The following is a 20,044-nucleotide window of genomic DNA, read 5'->3' on the forward strand; positions in this document are numbered from 1 at the left end:
TGGTGTGAATGAGGTATTAGTGTGTGAAACTGAAGTGTGTTTAAATCTGCATAGGACATAATGTTTTCAGCTCAGTTTGTCAATCAGAAGGATGACAAAAACATCAGGAAAAAACACTGCCTGAATTACCATTACACGTAGTGGAGGAGTGCAGCATGGGCCAAGGAAGAACCACTGCATTATTGAAATGGAACAAATCACGTCATGAATGGCACAGTGGCCTTTTTAATGCAAGGGATGTAAGAATAATCTGTAAAAAATCTCGTGAACGCCCCTACAAATCAGAAACAGCTATTGAAATGTTTTGTGGTGTCCAAGACACCACAAGACATGAAGTTGTTATTTTCAATGACAACTTCAAGCTCATGAACACACCAAAGGCCGAAAGATCGACTTACTAAATCGGGAAATGGGACCATCCGAGGAGCATGTGATTTGGTTTTTGTTGAGGATTGCACTCTCCCATGATATTCTAGTTGTTCATTAATTCACCTTCTTTTAATGTGTCGGAATGCATTAAATTATGATATGGACAGCGATCCCAATTATTTGTCTATCCCATTGATTTGCTGTATATAAAATATGATATTATTTAATCAATATTTGACAAGAAAAAACGTCAAAATGCTCCAAGTACCTTCTTACAACCTAGGGCACAAGTGAAATAATAAATCATGCATCAATTTCTATAAAATCACAACAGCCTTCCCGTAGATTCTGAATAATGTAAAAGCAGAGGTACAATAACAAAGACAAGCTTAGGAGAAGAGAAAATGTGTCAGGCTTTTCCATTAAACACCACTTTCTGTCCCCAATATCGGAGCAGAGTATTTCATAATTTACATAATGCTGCATATTACATCAGTACAAACTAGAACAGGCTCCATATATGTTTTATAAGCAGTGTTATATTTAATTTTTTTAGAAGCGGTGTGTGTCTGGGAGATGGAGTGTGCTGCAGAAACTCCTCTCCGGGGTGTAAGATGACTAACTAAAGGCGGCTGCTACTGCTGGGCTGCTCCCCCTGTCCTTATTTCAGAGCACGGCAGCCGTGATTGGGCTGGCAGAGAGGGGGGGCGAGCCTGGGGGAAGTTAAGGGAAGTGGTGGGGGGGGGGGAGAAAAGAAGAGTGTGTATCTGTGTACTTCCCTGTGTGCGCCTATGTGTTTGTGCAGGTGTGAGGGGACACCTCAGAGGTCGTCTGAGGAGGCAGCGGAGCGTGCTGAAAGGCTGCCATCACACAGCTGCCACACCAACTGGACACACACACACAGCACACACACTTACAAGCGGGTCATATTTATGTAGAGGCATGAGCTCACCACACACACACACACAAGCGGAAAGGTACACATCACAGCAAAGAGCAAACACAGGCTAGCACACAGTCACTTGTCACATGCAAGTCACTTACTCAAACAGACACACACACACACATGGCTCAACGCTCATTCACACTTGCAAGCTTTTCACTTGCAACCACTTCACACTAGCGCATGGACGCGCATGCCTGAACACACACACACACACCCACACCCACACACACACACACTCACACACACTCCATGCCCTTGGTTTCTGTCTGAGTGAAGAAGGCACACGGATTCATTCATGTTATTGGATAAATGACCAAAAAAGACCCATAGAAATTAGGGAGCTATTACTTATATTATCATATGAAGCTATAGGAATCTTTTCTTGTTTGTAAAAGGGCCCTATTATGCTTTGGAGGGTTTTCCTGTAGTGTGTTGTATGGGTTTGTGTGCATGTAAAGGGTCAGCAAAGTCTAAAATCCCAAAGTTCCCTTGAGAGCGAGTTTAGTGACATCGCTATGTAACACTCGCGTTTCTATTGGCTAGCGCTCCAACCCATTGTAACTGATGGCTAAGGGGCGGGACATCTCGAAACGGTTTACAAATCAGAAAAACAGAGAATGAAAAGAGGTGCTCAGCACAGGCAGTATGAGAAGAATAAAGACCTTTTTGAACATTAAAGCATGGACAAAATGGGCAGAAAATACAAATATCAACCAAAACATTTTGCATATAAGCTTTTTACATTAGGTTATTTGTTTTGGTCTTTTAGGTAAACTAACTTTATAACTTATTAATATATTTACAAATGTTGTATTATTATTATATATTTTTAATATGAATTATATTACATTTTTTAAGTAGTCAAGAGCGACAGTTTACCAAAAAAAAAGCAACCAATCTGAAAAAAATTATGAATTGCTCATTAGATTATTATTTTAATTCAAATTAATGATCAAGTAGTCGATTATTTGTGTATGTATTTCTTTTGCGTTTGATGTGTTACTCCCATCAGTATCTCATTTTCTATCTGCTTTTTATATTATATAACAAACAATATGTAAAGCATTGAGTAAACTTATTTTAATTCAAATTAAAAGCCATTATTTCCTTAAGCAGAATCAACCAATTTATTATTATCATTTAAAAAAAAATTAAAGATCACATAAATGTATTTAACACTTTTTCGTGGAAGTGTCCAAAGATACCAGCTGAATTTTGGGAAAATGTGTCTAAAATATATCTTTCGGTACAGTACTGTGATATCAGAGAAGAGTCTGTGCTAACAAGCCCTGTGCTGCCGCCCCCTCCTTCCCTTTGTGCCCATGGCCAAATCAGCACTGTTGCATCTTTCAAAATAGCACAGCGGGAGGAGAACGGCCAAAATGGAGCATGCAGGAACTCGGTAATTTGTTATGGGGCTGAAGGGGAGTGATATCAATGATTCTCTATCTTATCTGGGCCTGTGATACACATCTTGTAAATATATATACATTATATACATTCTCCCTCACCTTCACCCGGCGCCCCCCTCTCAATCTCCTCGGCACGTTATCATTGCGATGGATAGCGAGGTGATTGTTATTCCTTGGGCAGAGCACACACGTACACACTTGCTGACCTCGCTCATCACGTACACAAATGCAAACAAAGCACACACAATGCATGCACACGCAAAGCTCGAGGTTGGGGGGTGGGTGGCTGATAACCTGCAGTTACAAGGCTAATGTGGGGTACTACACATGCTCCATGTCAAACAGGAACATTAGAGCTCGGCCGCCTCGCACTTTATCATGAGCTGCGGAGAAGCTTGCACTTCATTACACTCATGAACAACCACAGGCTAACAAAATGTTTCATATAAAGACAGGAGGACACTGACAGAGGCTCAGTCCACCGTAACCACCGCCTTCCTGTCTCCACTGAGAGTATGAGTGGATGGCTGTAGCTCAGTTTGTAGGGACTTGGCTCCGGTTCAAATCTCCAATCAGACCAAAATAATACAGAGTGTGGATTGGTAGCTGGAAAGGTGCACTGCCGAGGTGCCTTTGAGCAAGGTACTGAACCCCCAACTGCTCCCTGGCGCTGGACATACTGGCACGCACCTCTTTATAATGCATTTGTACACCTGTAACTGTATTCCATGTGTGTATTTGTACTGTAACGTGTGTGTAAAAAGAACACTGAATATTCCCCATGGGGATCAGTAAAGGTTCATCTAATTCCAGACAGACACTCCTAAAGAAATATGTTTCTGGGCAGAACAGAAATCGGATCAAAATTGTAGATCAATAATAGCTTATGTTAATACAACTTTGAAAAAAGAATAAGAAACAAATAAAACATTTGGATTCAAAAACATGCTTCTCAAAAAGATAATATCCACGTTTTTGGGGATAAACATGTGGATTGATAGTCAATTTGAAGTAAAACAAACCGTTCATTTGGCATGATGAGTCACATTACATGTATACTTCAGTGTGCTGCACTGAAGTATCTTGTAATTACATGTAAAACGACACATTATTAAGCTCAGAGTAGAACTTACATGAATCACTTCTGTCAGATTTAAATTCAGGCTGTTGAGAAACATCCGACTGGTTTTAAGTCAGGTGCATGTGGAAATGTGTCATGTAAAAAAAAGGTCCTAACACTGAGTGGCAAAGCTTACAGAACACATGCCTCATGTTTAAAAATGTTCAATCCTCAATATGACTTTTTTAAATTTACGTTTCTAGCTTGTTGTCAGTCATAGTGTTTTTGAGCATATGGGGTTTTATAAACTCATGTGCTGAATCACATTTCCAAAATATCAATACAGTGAATTATGAGGAGAGGTTTTTGTAAAGTAAATACAAAAATAAATCATCTCTACCTTAAATAATGACCATTTAAAGTATCAATATCAGGATTTCAGGAACATCTCAGACTTGAAAATACCAAAAATATTGTATTTCCCGACCAGGCCCACAAAGCATTTCTCACCTCATGGTGCGGAGGTCCCAGCCCCGTATGGCCGTGTCATTGGCTGTGGCGAGCTGGCTGCAGTTGTGGTGGGGGCTCCACTTGCCCGAGGTGAACTTCAGCTGACCTTTGCCCTCCAGGGTGGCCGTGCTGGAAACCTGCAGAGGACAGCAACACCTTCATTACCATCTCAGAGCAGGGACGTGAGTTTCATCCAAATCTGTGTGAGTGTTTCAGCCGGCGTGGGGCACTCCATCAACATAATAAGGCTTTATCAGAGCTCATTTTCTCTGCAGGCCCCACTCAACACTACAATGGTTCAGTGAGACACCGTGGTAATATTTTGGCCATTAGCGGCACACCAACTGCCTGCAGATTTACGCCACGCTGACACATTTGCACATGAAACTTCTACCTACTTTAAATGTCTCATTCAAGATTGAATTTTGTTCTGATTAAGACTCTGCTATAATGAACGTTCTGTTCATTATAGCAGAGTCTTAATCAGAACAAAATTAACAATTGATCAAATTCCTGTCAGCAGTGAATGGAGTTGTGGTGACACACTCATTGTACTAAGCTCTGCAGTTCCCATTTTCTCTACAGAGTCTTTTAGCTTATTGTTTTGGTTTTCTGGCAGGCTAGTTCTGCTCTCATTCACTCTTTTTTCAAGAGCAGGCAGTGGTTTTCAGAAGAAAGCTTGAATAACCCCATTCTATGCTCTCTGCCCAATGGTTAGCTCCAAGCTAACCTTACCTTTAAAATCACATTACATTTATTTAGCCGGTCACTGACTTAATTTTAGCCCAATTTCTTTTTGGGAATAATATTTTTGGTTTAGTTTTCCCATCACCAGTTGGTGATCCATCCAAACGTCATTTTCATTTTTTTGAAAACAAAGTTTCAGAAGTTTGTGCTTAGATTGGCTAACATAACGGTGTTCTCTCTTTCTCCAACTGTAAGGAAAAGGCCATTATTTGGGAAAACTCTTGACCAATTTGAATTGTTCAACTAGAATGATTTGAAACCAGGCTACGTGCACATCATGCAGCTTGACATTTTTTATGGGCTGTGGTGGAAAGCATAACTGAACAAAAGTTGTGTTGAAATTGGACATCAATTCTTCAAATGGGACAGTAAAAAAACAAGTACTAATAAATACTGTTGCTCTGCTTCTTCTGGACGAGGAAAGAGGACAATGCTTGCCAACAAGGTAATCATTTTGAATTGTTATGTGATGTCAGATGTTGTGTTTTTCAGCTTGTTTTTCTTTCCCTAAATCGCCAAAATATCAATTTGGAGCTTTGAATAACCTGTTAAGATAGTCAGTATGCACTGAATGGAAGAAAAGGCATTACTTTTAAAACCATGTTTTATAAAAATGAACTTTTATCTAGATATGCAAAAACTGATAACAGCAGTAGTGTTGTAAATATTTTCTCAGAATCTGATCTGCCACTTCTCTGATTCCCTCTTCATAAGTAGATCCACTTTCCTGATATCAGCTCGCTTCACCATATGGATCAGTATGTTCTGTTCTCATTTCATACATCCAAACCCCCCCAGTGTGGGCGCTGGGAGGCAACAGCATGCACCTGTCTGCTCTGTGACCCCCGACCCCCCTGGTCCCAGAGCAGGGATCCATACAGTGGATCGCTCACAGTTACTTATAGATCAACTGTCGAGAGCAAGATTGGCCCCTGGAGGATTTAAGACTGGTGAGTGTGGAAAACTGATTCATAATAGCTTGTTTAGACTGGTTTGAAATCCTTCACACTAATTACACTTTCTTAGGTTCAACATTTAACTGACAAAATGATTGGAGCAGTTCAGCTGAAAGGCAGTTAGGTTAAATTGCCACATTTAAGGCTTTTAAAACAACATGTCATGCTTGTCATTGGATATTTATCAAAGTCAAAACACTACAAGGACTTTGAATTAAAAAAAGCACATCACTTCGTCAAGCTACTTTAAAAATGGAATCCAATTCATTCCGAGGGTCGGCTTTGGGATGATTATTTCCCCTTAAACTATGATGCATCTAACAAGAAAAGCAGCATTACATCGCTCCATTTTCCCCTGCTCTGACTGTCTGTGGGGTTTTTATCCTTATCTTTCTCCTTCTTCCATTTCTCTCCCTCTCCTCCCTCTCTCCAGCGTCTCTGCCTGTTGGAGCAGGGATCATCGATCGCCCCGTCACCGCACAGCTCCCTGGTACACTCTCATTATTTCAGCTAGAGAGGACAGAGGCAGCGCGGGCAAGAGAGAGACAGGCCGTCAGAGCAGCAGGGAGGGAGGGAGGCTGAGGAAGGAAAGCAGAAAGGATGAAAGGAAGGAGAACAAAGAGGGTAAAAAAAGAGAGAATGAAAAGATATAAGGTGGCAGAGGAAGTGGGACACATACAATCGGACAAGAAGAGGAGCACAGATTCTTCTGTGGCCTTGATGTCAAATTCTTTGATTTTGTTCATGATTAAATCTGAGATTTGTCCCTGATTTAATCTTTTTCACCATCATAAATCATCACAGAATCAGACATGTTATTTGATTAAAGACAACTTGAGCTTAGAACACCTTTACATAGCTGATAGACTTATGTTATCTTTCCGTGTCGCTATCCTTGAGCATCTTGCGTTCCTTTGTGTGTGTCGGCAAAAATTGCAGCTAAAAGTGTACCGTAAGTATGACCCAATCAAAATGCTTGCCGGAGAGTCAAAGAAACTTTGGTTGATTATGGCAAAAACGCATTTATCTGGGCTGATCAGTAGGTAAAGCTGGTGAGCTTGGGACTATTTGATGCAATGACCCCTCTCTACAATCATTGCTAACTTAGTGTGATCAAAATGGTGCGAATAGATACATTTATACTATCGCAACAGACTAAATCTATAATATTGGTGAAATGAATTGCCTTTATTTATTTTTCTGGATTTCGATTTTTATGATTTGTATTTGAAATGTTGTTCCTTTCGTCGGCTCCAAAAAAACCGAATACCTTTGTCATCAGAAAATGTAAGGATTTGGACATTTGAATACTCTAGGTATGAAACATCGAGATAGCAGAATAATATTCACATGGAGGCAAGGAAATAATATGAATATTGAAACAAGAATCAAACAGTGTATGCAAAAATGATATGGTTTGATTTGCTCCATCTGCTGATCGTCCCTTTAATACATTGATCAAGTTCCTTCTGTCTGACAAAAAACTCCATGATCCCTGAGAAGTTTGAAGTAGGACTCTCCCTCTCTGATTCGACAGCTAACGCCCGAGCTCCGTGCATCCCAGGTTCCCAGCTTTATTAAAGCACTAACCAAATTAGGGACCCTAACAAGGCAGTACACAGAACACTAGGGGACGCATTCATTTAGGATGCAAGCGGCACTAATGCAAAGCTATCTGTCAAATCGCCATGCATTTATGCTTCCTCTACACTCCCATACAGGAGGTGTGTTTGCGCATGTGTGTGTGTGTGCGCGTGTGTGTGTGTGTGTGTGTGTGTGTGTGTGTGTGTGTGTGTGTGTGTGTGTGTGTGTGTGTGATAGCAGATGTGCAGGACAAGGTGTGTGGGTGTGCTGTGAGACGGTGGAGATGTTCTCACTCAATACCACCAGCAATTCTAATTGATGGGCCGTGCACACACAAATACACACAAATCCTCCTTCAAACAATGCACATTGGTAAGCTTATGCACATGATCCTCTCCTCTAAATGCATACACACACTCACACACTAATCTAGGCCAGACCCTTGAGAGAGACACATCCACACTGCAGCTGGACACGGCTTGAGATGAACACATCACCCTCTGACAGATAGAGGGAGCGGGAGAGAAAAGAGTGGGATGAAAGGAAGGAGGGAGGAGGGAGGGAAGGAGATTAGCATTCTCATCAGCACTGGAGGAATTTGTCTTGACTGCCAAGCTCCTTCTCCTCTCTCTTATTCCCTTTCTCCTCATCAAGCCCCCTCTCTACTTATCCATATCTCCCTCTTCCGCCTCCCTAATCTCCATCTTTCCAATCAGACGTGTCCTCCGTTGCTCCCCCTTTCTCCGTCGTCCCTTTCTCATCACACCACTTTGCACCCCTCTCCTAGTTCCTTGATACAGGATTTAATAGCTGTGTTGTCCATGTTGGTGTGAGAGGACAGAATCAGCAACCATCACACCACTATGGTCCTATTTAACCTCACACTGGGGTAATACACACCCAAACACTGACTTGATAACAAGCAGAACCAACAAACGTACAAATGTCACCATTACTGAATATTAGGTTGTTTATGATTACTTGTTTTAATTGTCCACTAGGTGGAGCTGTTTCTCATGTGTCATTTTCACGGCAAACTAGGGATGTCACAAGAAACGATATTTTGGTACTCAAACGATCGAAATTTGCAAGAAATTTGAATGAATACAGTCGTACGAATATAGCTATATAAAATAGATATTAAAGCTTCCAGTACCACACTTCCAGTAAACACATACATTCAATGGACAAACTCACAATTCAATGAATCATCATTAAGGTTAACTACCAGCATATTGCAATAATAAATAATGCAACACTTGACTCAGGAAAACCAGATTTAGTTTTCTCCTACCAAATGTTTCCCCTCTAGAGTATAGGATAAGGGCCACATGTGAATATTCTCACTAGTTCTGACGAAAAGTGAATTTTTTTTTGGGAATTGTGACAAAAAAGTCTGAATTCTGTGTTTGAAGTGAGAATCCTGAGAAAAAAGTCAGAAATCGGCGAAAGAAAAGATTCAAACTTGTTCGGTCAGATCCGTCAGATCTCATAAAAAAATTCCCTTGTGGCCCAAATCCTCTTCCGTACACCTCAAACTCATGGCAGTAACATATAGTGCAGAATACATGAACATATGTATTAATTAAACATTTTTTTGTAAAAACCCAATATGCCTATAGTACATATGTAGCCCAAAGGGTAAGACCTTTGTCTCTGTGTGGAAGCTAAAATCCATACCCACTACAGCGGGAACAATGATGCTCTGAGGCCATGTTGTGAAGGATCACGGATAAAAAATGCAAACTTCTCAGTCATGCTAGAACAGGACGCACCGCTCCACACTGCGTGTTTTATTCAACGCCTCGCACTAACATATGAACAGCTCCATCTGGTGAACAATTGAAATAGTAATAGACATTTTTTGTAGAACAGGGACTAAGTTAAATGACCCAAAATGAAACTGTAATTGAAATCTTGATGGATCTAGATGTGAATAAATAATCCATAATCAATGATTCACAAACAGAGACAGTGAGAGTATGTGCATACACGTTTCCAAACTGCTGGAACTGGAGCTTTCTCAAAGGGTCAGATTACTGAGATCAAGTTCACACACACACACGGTGTATCTAGTAGGTGTGTGACCTGGCCGCCCTTTTTGTGAATCCCTCAACGAGAGCATGAATTAACAATGACCCATCTAGATTCTTCTACTCTCATGTCTTCTAATGGAACACACACACACACACACACACACACACACACACACACACACACACACACACACACCACACACACACACACACACACACACACACACACACACACACACCACACACACACACACACACACACACACACACACACACACACACACACACACACACACACACACACACACACACACACACACACACACACACACACACACACACACACACACACACCACACACACACACACACACACACACACACACACACACACACACACACACACACACACACACACACACACACACACACACACACACGAAAGCATGGGCCGCCACAGCACTACTCTATCACTCCTTCCTTACACACATGCACACCTAACACACCATTATCTTGAGTCTTTAAATACATAATGGGCATTTTAATTGCAGAGCCGGCAGGTTGGAGACAGTGAAGAGCCTCTCCACCTTGCTTAGGAAGGACACAACTACAGGCGAGCGGACCAGAAGTAGTTACACACCGGTTACGTTCATTTTTAGTCCTTTAAAAGGCCATTATTGTGTTTTCCTGCATAATAGGAATATGGCGGAACAGAGTATGAATGCATTGAAAAATGAGTTCAGCCCTTGTTTTTACATTTCCTGTTATATTAACCTGGTTCTCCTCCACAACATTTTGGAGGGAAAAATTACAGTTTTTACTCCACTTCATTTGTTTGACACCAAGAGTTACTATTTACTTTTCATCTGAAGATATTTAATAAAAGAAACATATGACATGGTTGGCAATAAGTGATTCATCTACCCAGAAGTAAATTAAATATCTACAATTTGGTGAATACAACACAATGCTGTTTACAGTACATGGAATCATTGGGGACTATATTACAATAACAAAATATATTACTATTCATACTTTAACTAGATTTTTCTGATAAGACTTTCATTCTTGTAGTTGATTAACATGTTGAACTTGTGACTTGGACTTGCAATGAAGTATTGTGCTGATTGGGAGCAAATCCCTGGAGCGGGATTCCAAAAAATGGAGGCTAGAGCCATTCTAGTCGAAAATGTTGCAGGAAATAAAGGAACTAAAGCATTTAAGATCAGGGATCAAACTGGGTCTTTAAACTTCTCATGGTAACCAATGTCACTGTGAACTTAGACTCTAAGCTCACAGTGACATTGACTTTAGACCACCTAAATCTAATCAGTTCCTCCTGGAGTCAAGGTGTGCCAAATTGGTGGAAATTCCCTCCAGGAGTTTCTATGATGTTGCGTTCAAGAGATTAGTACGGACTGATGAGTTGGGAAGTTGTTCTTTAGACTTTTATGGCAAGCCATTTCAGTTGTTATTCCATATCCTTGATATCAGACGGCAGCTGCCTACACAAGTTGGCTCTTTGATTTCACTTGTTAGATATATGGTCAAACTAGTTTGGCACTCTGCTTTACTAGTTAAATAAAACATTACACTAGTCGCTCTTTTTCAGTGGATATTTTCAGTAGATATTTTCAGCCCACTAGTTGTGGTTTTCTTCTCTCTCGTTCAACACAATGACTTACTAGTTGACATGTACGTGCAACTAGTTTACTAGTGATGTGTCAAATAATTCACTAGTCAACATGTATGACTTTGAAACAATTCACTAGTTGCACGTACATGTCAACTAGTAAGTCATTGTGTTGAACTAGAGAGAAGAAAACCACAACTAGTGGGCTGAAAATATCCACTAGTTTAAGAAAAAGCCATACATGTTGAATCAATAGCTAACTAGTTGCATACAGTTGCTCACTAGTGCAAAAAAAGACAAACTATTTGAAGGAAAGGCCTTACATGTAAGACAAATGTGTAACATGTACGGTCAAAGTCAACATGTTTATAACAGAACCTGACTAGGGAGAAAATATGCCCTCCACTAGTTAACTAGTAAGAAAAACATCGGTGTCACTAGTTTACTAGTGACTCCTCTAAGGCTTCACTAGTTAACTAGTGAGATAAAGTGTGTGTAACTAGTTAGCTAGTAAGGTAAAAACAATTGTACTAGTGTATCTAGTGGACAATTTGGACCTCACTAGTTAACTAGTGCACATTTTGAGCCTCAATAGTCAGCTTGTAAGACGAAAGAGGCTTCAACTAGTTAACTAGTGATCATTTTGCCTTCACTAGTTAACTTGTAAGCTGCAATATGCATCCACTAGTTAACTAGTTGCAGTTCATATGGCTCACTAGTGAATGCGAAGGCCTTACACGTTCACTAGTGAGCCATATGCAAATGAAGCAGGCGGGACCCAGATTCTGATTGGTCAGTTCAGCTCTGTGAGGGAGAGCCTTAGGGGCGCTCTCCTGCAATGTTTTTAACGTCTCGAAAACGTGAGGTGCATCAGTCGGGTATTTAGTGCCTACTGTTCACATATTGTCCATGGAAGTCAGTCAGTGTGTGTTTTGCCTAGAAAAATACATGTTTCTGCTTTGTGTGTGTGTTTTTGTTGGTGCGAGTGTGTGAGAATACCGGCACTCGAGACACAAAAGTAGCGGATATGATTGTGGGAAGAATTTTAATTAATAAAGCTGAAACACTGGACAGATCTTAAAATCAGGGTAACGATAGATCCGTATGAAGATAAACTACCTCTCCATATTTGCCTTAGACTAATATTTACGGAAGTCACAGCGATCTCTCAGCCTCTCAGGAAAGCTGTGATCCGAAGAGGGTTATTCCATATTTCTATCCATCACTAATGTCCCTCTGTTATCACAGTGCTATTCTAATCCAAGCACCTTTCAAATTGCAGCTTAATAACATTTTTTAAAGAGGATCTATATTCCTGTCCTAAGGCAACTTTCTAATTAAGTATTCAATGTTCATACCTAATTTGATATACAGTCATATGATCATAACTACAAAAATAAAATATTGTTTTATATTTGTGTAAATATGGTCATATGACTGTATTTAAAAACAGTGTATTTACTCTCTTAAAGAAACTATTTGTGCTGGGTGGTGCTCTATAGCTTAGGGCCAATAGAAGACCTCGATGCATTCTTTCCCCTCCTCCTCATTAGCATGCTGTGCAACTAGTGTGACTGGTGCGCATTTGGGACCCACTAGTACTACTAGTGAACAAGCTTTTGCAGCACACTAGTTAACTTGTAAGACTTTTAGCGTCACTAGTACGGTCAGAGGGCCACTAGTTCATCAAAAAGCTTACATGTTGGGACTTTGGTGCTACTAGTGCTGCTCCTGGCGTCACTAGTAAGGCTTATGTGCTAACTAGTCGGACAAAAGTGCCACTAGTTTCTGAAAAAGAGTGACTAGTGAAATGTTTTATTGAACTAGTAAAGCAGAGTGCCAAACTAGTTTGACCATATATCTAACAAGTGAAATCAAAGAGCCAACTAGTGTAGTCCGCTGCCGTCTGATATCAAGGAAATTGAATAAATACTCAAATGGCTTGCCATAGCAGTCTGATATCAAGGATATAGAATAAATACTCAAATGGCTTGCCATAGACTTTGGTGTGTGCAGGAGCTTTAAGTCGCTATTTGGAAACAACATGGATGCTAATGAGGATGCATTCAAATCTTCTTCTTTAAAATGTGTTTGGGCCCCTACAAGGATTATCCTGTGGGGTTAACGTGCTATAACAGCATATCGATGGTTTTGGAATTATGTGTTCCAAGTATGCCTTAAACCATCATAACATACGTTATTTACGATGTTGTATTTGAGTGTTGCCTCTGTGTTTAGTGTCCTGTCTGTCTGTAACTTTGTGTGGTAGTGTTACCACTGAACAGGTCTCTCTTGAAAATGAGACCTTGTGTCTCAATGAGATTTTACACCTGTATAAATAAAGGCTGAATACAAAAATAAAGAAAATAGTGGTATAATGTTACGGTGTCCACATACTGTACATTTCAGTAGCTCTACTTCAGTAATCTGAGAAAACATCCATCCATCCATCCATCCATCCATCCATCCATCCATCCATCCATCTTCTCCCGCTTATCCGTGGTCGGGTCGCGGGGGTAGCAGTTCCAGCAGAGAGCCCCAAACTTTCTTTTCCCTGGCGACATCAACCAGCTCTGACTGGGGGATCCCAAGGCGCTCCCAGGCCAGCGAAGAGATATAATCCCTCCACCTGGTCCTAGGTCTACCCCTTGGTCTCTTCCCAGCTGGATGTGCCTGGAACACCTCCCTAGGGAGGCGCCCAGGTGGCATCCTAACTAGGTGCCCGAACCACCTCAACTGGCTCCTTTCGACGCGAAGGAGGAGCGGTTCAATAAAAACAGATACACTAAATTACTTTTCTCTTACTTATTAAACAAGACTATTACTATTAGTGTGGTGGAGACTTGACCAGAATTATATTAAAGTGGCCACATCTTATAAACCTGCCCAGTTACTGTGTGTGTGTATCCATGTGTGTGTAGGTGTGTGAGTGTGTGAGACAGAATGAATAGTGGACTCTGTTGTCGCAGAGAGAGGATGTGAGCGCCTGATAACACCAAGACGATATGGTGGTTATCAAATAATGAGTTAGCTATTGTTTGATATGGTGTGTGAGTCCGTGTATCTACTGTGGTGTACAGTACGTTTGTTTGTGTGTGTGTGTATGTGTATGTGTGTGTGTATGTGTGTGTGTGTGTGTGTGTGTGTGTGTTTGTCCTACCTTGGCCTGTGTGGAGCTCTCGTGCAGGTCCCATAGTAGTGCATGGTTATCAGCCAATGAAATCACACGCTTGCCATCCCCCATGGGCTCCCACAGCACGCTGTAAATACACAGACACACAAGTACACACACACACACACACACACACACACACACACACACACACACACACACAAAGTCACAGTCAATTAGAATAAAGACGCTAGTCAAACATGCATACAGTCTCAGCCTCATGCTGCAGATTTAGGGAATGGAGCGTGTTGGTCACATTTCACATGACTGCTAAATGCAGCACTTTGTACAAAATCGTAGCTTAACTGATTTAAAACTTCTGCATGCATTTATAGATCATGTCTGGGAATGCATGCAAATGTATGGATGAATGTTACTTGCTTGTATGGTGTCAAAATCCCAAAATTCATTTAAAAAAACACATTATCCGACATATTATCTCTTCATGTTTTTGAAACACCATCTTTATACTGATGATTCTGTATGATACTGTAATGTGAATGTTTCTGAATCTAAATCTACTTCGTACGATGGCCAACAGGTGCCACTGCGCTGCAACGGCCCGATACAATCCTGGCAGTTTCAAGATCGATATATAAAAACACAAATGTGCCAAAACACATACAAAGAAGAAAGAAGAAGAAAACATCATCACCAACTTGATAGCACATGTGCAGCGTTTAGAAAACATTCACCAACTTGAACGCTGCAAGAAACTCAAAACACAACAAAAACTTGGACACGATTATAAAGATGGCCAACTGTCACTTTTTTTGGAAAGTTGTATTGGCTTACAGTATTTGAACAATGTTTGATTCCTTGAACTTAGCTATTTCAAAGTCATTCATGTAAAAAAGAAAAACGGTTATTTGGACAGGAATAAAATATGTATTAAATCCCATATGGCCGAAAACACTGCACTGCAGTTTCAAAAACGATGTAAATAAACACATTGTAGAAGGACATTTTTTTATCACAATTATGGGGATGGTGGTGATTATGGTGGATCCATGCATGCTTCAGCTGTGACTCCTTGCCGTTTATCAATCTGCACTAAGAATTATTATGGGTGATCATGTTTGCCCCTTTCTCTCTGTCAGGCGTGATAGACACTGGGTGCAATTTATTTATAAGGCCCTAACCTTGCTTCATTGTAGTCTTTCAATGCCCTTATCCAACATGCTCAAATCGTTGGAGGCTGTTGCAGGTGCCGGATGTTTTTACTAAGCTTGAAAAATCCTGTTTTTCTCATTGTGCATCTGCAACAGGGAATAACTATGTAAAGCTTACCTCACTTCTATCCTGAGGGACAATTCAAAATGTTCAATTTGATTCTATTACACCTCAATTATTCTTGTTTAGGTTGATTCATTTGCTTTACATTTCAATTGCCTTATTTATTCTAACGCTATTAATATTCTAACCCTATTTCTGCTTTTATCACCATTTGGATCTCAATGTATGTCCCATTTAAAAGTTGAATGAATTGATTGATTGATTTTGTGGTTTACATGTTAAAAGCAGGAACTATTACTAATGAGGACACTAGCAACTGTCTGTGTGGTACACATAAGTATTGGGCTTTCTGTATCTCACTCTTTGGGGAAAAAAGCAAGTTATTCCCCCAACATTTAACATTTTCTTTTGAGATCATGTTAGTAAAAAAAGATATTTCTATACGTCTACCTACAGATGTCCCCAATTCTTCTGAATGTTTAATTCTGTGTGATTTCGAAATACATTTCCTTGGTAACAATATGATTCTTACAAATTGAGGAAGCTTCTGTAACCCAGACTAACAGCATGTGCCAGTGTCACTCGCACCAGCCATAAGAGGATGTGTTTGTGCATTTCTTCTGTCAGGTTACTACTAGGATGTCTGCATAAAAAAGTCCTTCAAAAATAATTTGTGACTTTGCCTGGAGCATGTGAAACCTACACAAATTGAGCGGCTGAAGCTAATTATGAATTCCTTGAGAAAAGTGACAATAGCATACAACCGTCGCTCAGCAAAGAGTACTTATTGGCAAATCCAGCAGCCCAATTCTGTCAATCTGCTGTTCAAACACAGCAGAGGGATGCAGGGTTGCCTCAGTGGTGTTAAAGAAGAGGTAGCTTTTACTGCATACTTAGCTTTGATTCCTCCCTGCATACTACTTTCTGTAGAGTATTGATTCCTCGCCGCATGCTCCGTGGCGTTGTGATTCTCCACTGCGCTCTACTGACAATATGTATTCTGTGCGCAAGCCATGGGGACCTAACCAGGCCTGACACACTGGAGCCCAAACTTTTGCTAAATCCCTCCCTTGGCGTTGATTTAAATGCTTTTTTTCTTCAGTTGTTTGTTCTTGGAAAGGTTTAGAAACTCTGCAACGTAGACACTATATGAAACAGGACACAATCCAAGTGAGAAGACAGGGATTTTAACTCTGAGTCCTGTCGACTCTAAAAGCAATATGTCAGCGCAGTCAGAGTCCTGGCAATAAGCTAAACATAACCTTGGCCTTGAAGTGCTCCTTTATGCTTGTTAAGTGTTAGATTTAGTGTGGCTTTTCCGCTAAAGTAAAAGGAATCTGGGATAAAGGATGTAAAATGTCACAGAGGTGCAGACGTGGTCTGGCTCAACGTTTTTGATGTCTAGGCCAATCTCAGATTTAAAGCAGCTATCATTAGAGGTTTACAAAATCATGCCATTTATTTAAAGGGGTTCATCCATTAGACAACTCCATTTTCTTGGACTCATTTGTCAACTTGAAGCAGCAGCAACAATGCCAGTGTGTGAGAGAGCATGTGGTATAGAAGGTGAGAGTGTTTGCAGGAGATAAAATAAATGACGGAAGGGAGAGAAGGGAAGACAAAGTTAAAGCTTGGTTTTTAAATTTAATTCAAGTTTCAAATATGCATAGCCCTATTAGAAAAGGTGGAGCGGGGAGATGGGGAGGGAGGGGGTGAGAGAGCGAAGAGCGGGGTTTATATGGGCTGTAAATTCATGACTGCTGAGGGACAGCTTTTACTGCCCTCCTGAGGAGCAGCAAGTCATGGGCACGGGATATATATACACACACACACACACCTCGTCCTTTTGTTACGAAGAAGGACACCACATTGACATGCATTCATTGCCTGGAGATGTACCAAATAATTTAAGAGAAAGGTATGTCTTTTTTGAAAGTCTTTTTTAATACAATATTCGCCCAGTGTACATTTAAAGTTGGTTTATCTGTAAGCACTTCTCCTATCATACTGGCCGTGCAGCCATCTCTTTCTAACATAACTGCAAAAGATGTGACACAATCCAGAATATAATTGATGCAACAATGTATCCTTAAAGCTTCAGCTGAAGTTATTATGAATGGGTATCTACACCCAAATCTAACTACACACAACCTGGACAAAAGATTTGAGGAAAGATTATGTTCTCAAATATAAAAAAAGACTGTAACCTATTAATCATAAGATGTTACATTAATGGTATACTTTAAATGCTTTTAAAATACTTTACATTTGTCAAAAATAATCGTGTCATACAAATGTGCCTTACATGTATTAACACCTTATGCTTGTCAGTGTTAATGACAAACTATTCATAAGTCAAATGTAATGTTCAAATCTGATTGACTTCCTTTAACTTAACCTTAAATGACATTCAGAGAGCACAGGCCAAGGTCAATACTGCATTCAAGTGCCACTGCTTCCTGATGTCGCCATTTCATTTTAACAAACAAAGACGATGTGTTGCTCGGAGCGTTAGCAAAGGTGAAAATGATTGCGTCTTCTGGCTCCTTTTTTTGCTCCTGACACATACTGTTAACCTTAAATCAAACACTGAAACGTGATTGGTCAATACAACGATTAGAAACCATAATCTCTGATACCAAAATATTGTTCTGTATTCACCTACAAATTCTGCATTCATATGGAGGTGTCATTTTATAAAGATTCCTATGGCCCATACACTAAGCCTAACCATTACAAAAAACAATGAATAGCTAAATCAAATGTTTAACTTAGACCACCTTTTGGCCCCATAATGTGAAAGGCTGATCAGATTTGCCTTCCCAAAAGTACACACACAGCTTGGTGGGGCAACTCAATGCAGCTCAGACCTTAGAGATGCAGGCTGCAGCACATCAGATTCCACCTTCCTTTCTCTCTCACACTAACACACTGTTAAACACATAAATCAGTACACCGTAGGACCAATTAAAATATACTGAATGCTTCCCTCTAGTATCAATCAATTCCTACAAGGGAGAAAGGGAGAGCGGGAGGGCAGAGACAGTATGGTACACACCACTTCATACTGCCTTCCTCTCGTATTAAAGTATACAAGTTATGTGCATTTGACCTTGAGCTCTGCAACATGCAGGCACATGGAATCGTATGTAAATACTGTTGTGGAGTGCTATGGAGGTTTTACAGCCTCATATATCTAAGTCTGGGACACAGATGTACTGCTCTCTCTCTTTGTCTCTCTATGGCTCTTGCTCATCAGATTGTTTCCCATCTTTGCTGAGCTTTGCATCCATATGAGTTTAATCCCAGCCCCTTATATAGAAAGCCAACAACAAACACAAACAAAGATGTGTGCACGTGTCTTTTCTCCTTCTGGATAAGATTTCAGTCTGGATTTCAGTGTGGACACCAATGACAGTGTGTGTGTGTGTGTGTGTGTGTGTGTGTGTGTGTGTGTGTGTGTGTGTGTGTGTGTGTGTGTGTGTGTGTGTGTGTGTGTGTGTGTGTGTGTGTGTGTGTGTGTGTGTGTGTGTGTGTGTGTGTGTGTGTGTGTTGAAGGGATTATATCTGACCTTTTTTCTTGTTGTTGTGAGTTTGTATATGTATTGTTTATTGCAGTATGTTTAAGTTGCGTCAACCCTAGCCTTGGGGGTTAGGGTTGGTTGGCCAGATCTGATTGGTTGAAGTTAGACCGGGATAGACGATGATAGAAAGTTGGTTGATCCAATCACCTGCAACATATTTATTTATTTTAGTTTCTCCGAATTGTGTATCAGGCGTTAGGTTTCACCTGATGGTGGAAAAGACTCCCGAACTTAAATGCAACACCGCCGTTCATGTTTAATCAAAGATGTGGTTGAAAAGAAAGGGTCACAAAGGCCCTACAATCGACTGATAGCCCCAATCAAAAACACACACACACTCACAAAGATACACACACAGTGTACCTGAGAGCTCGCTACTGAGGTCCAATTGATTGGGACTAGCGGACCCTCACAGTGAAAATCACATTTAATGATCGCCAAAATCGCCCTACACACTTTTGCAAGTCCAGGCACACACACAAAGAAACAGCAGAGAGGATATCGCACTGCAGGACAAAAGAGACCCGACATACAGCCAGACCTCTGAGTGAAAGCCTTTGAGTCCTTCACTCGAAATAATCACGCAATAATACACATGATTGCATTCATGCGTGTGTGCACAAACACGCATAATCACATCCACAAACACCTCCAACCCCCCGTCACATCCCACTTTAAAAAATCAGCCATGTTGCCTTTTGTGCTCCACCATTCCCTCCTAGGGCAGTGATTGACTCAAATGGCTCCGCGGGAATCGATTCGCCCGAGCCAATCGAATCCAAGGGTGTGAGGAAAAAGAA

At 40.6% G+C, this 20,044-nt stretch overlaps 1 protein-coding gene across 1 annotated transcript in view; it reads right to left on the minus strand.

Moving 5' to 3' along the window:
- Positions 1 to 20,044, minus strand: part of eipr1 (EARP complex and GARP complex interacting protein 1) — a 57,416-nt gene that overhangs the window by 20,479 nt on the left and 16,893 nt on the right. Inside the window, exons 5-6 of the mRNA XM_034222481.1 lie at positions 14,413 to 14,512; positions 4,298 to 4,434 (exon numbers count right to left, since the gene is read on the minus strand). Of these exons, the coding sequence (XP_034078372.1) occupies positions 4,298 to 4,434; positions 14,413 to 14,512 (237 nt within the window). The remainder of the gene's footprint in view (positions 1 to 4,297; positions 4,435 to 14,412; positions 14,513 to 20,044) is intronic.

The sequence above is a fragment of the Gymnodraco acuticeps genome, unplaced genomic scaffold, assembly GCF_902827175.1.
Source record: "Gymnodraco acuticeps unplaced genomic scaffold, fGymAcu1.1, whole genome shotgun sequence".
Lineage (NCBI taxonomy): Eukaryota > Metazoa > Chordata > Actinopteri > Perciformes > Bathydraconidae > Gymnodraco > Gymnodraco acuticeps.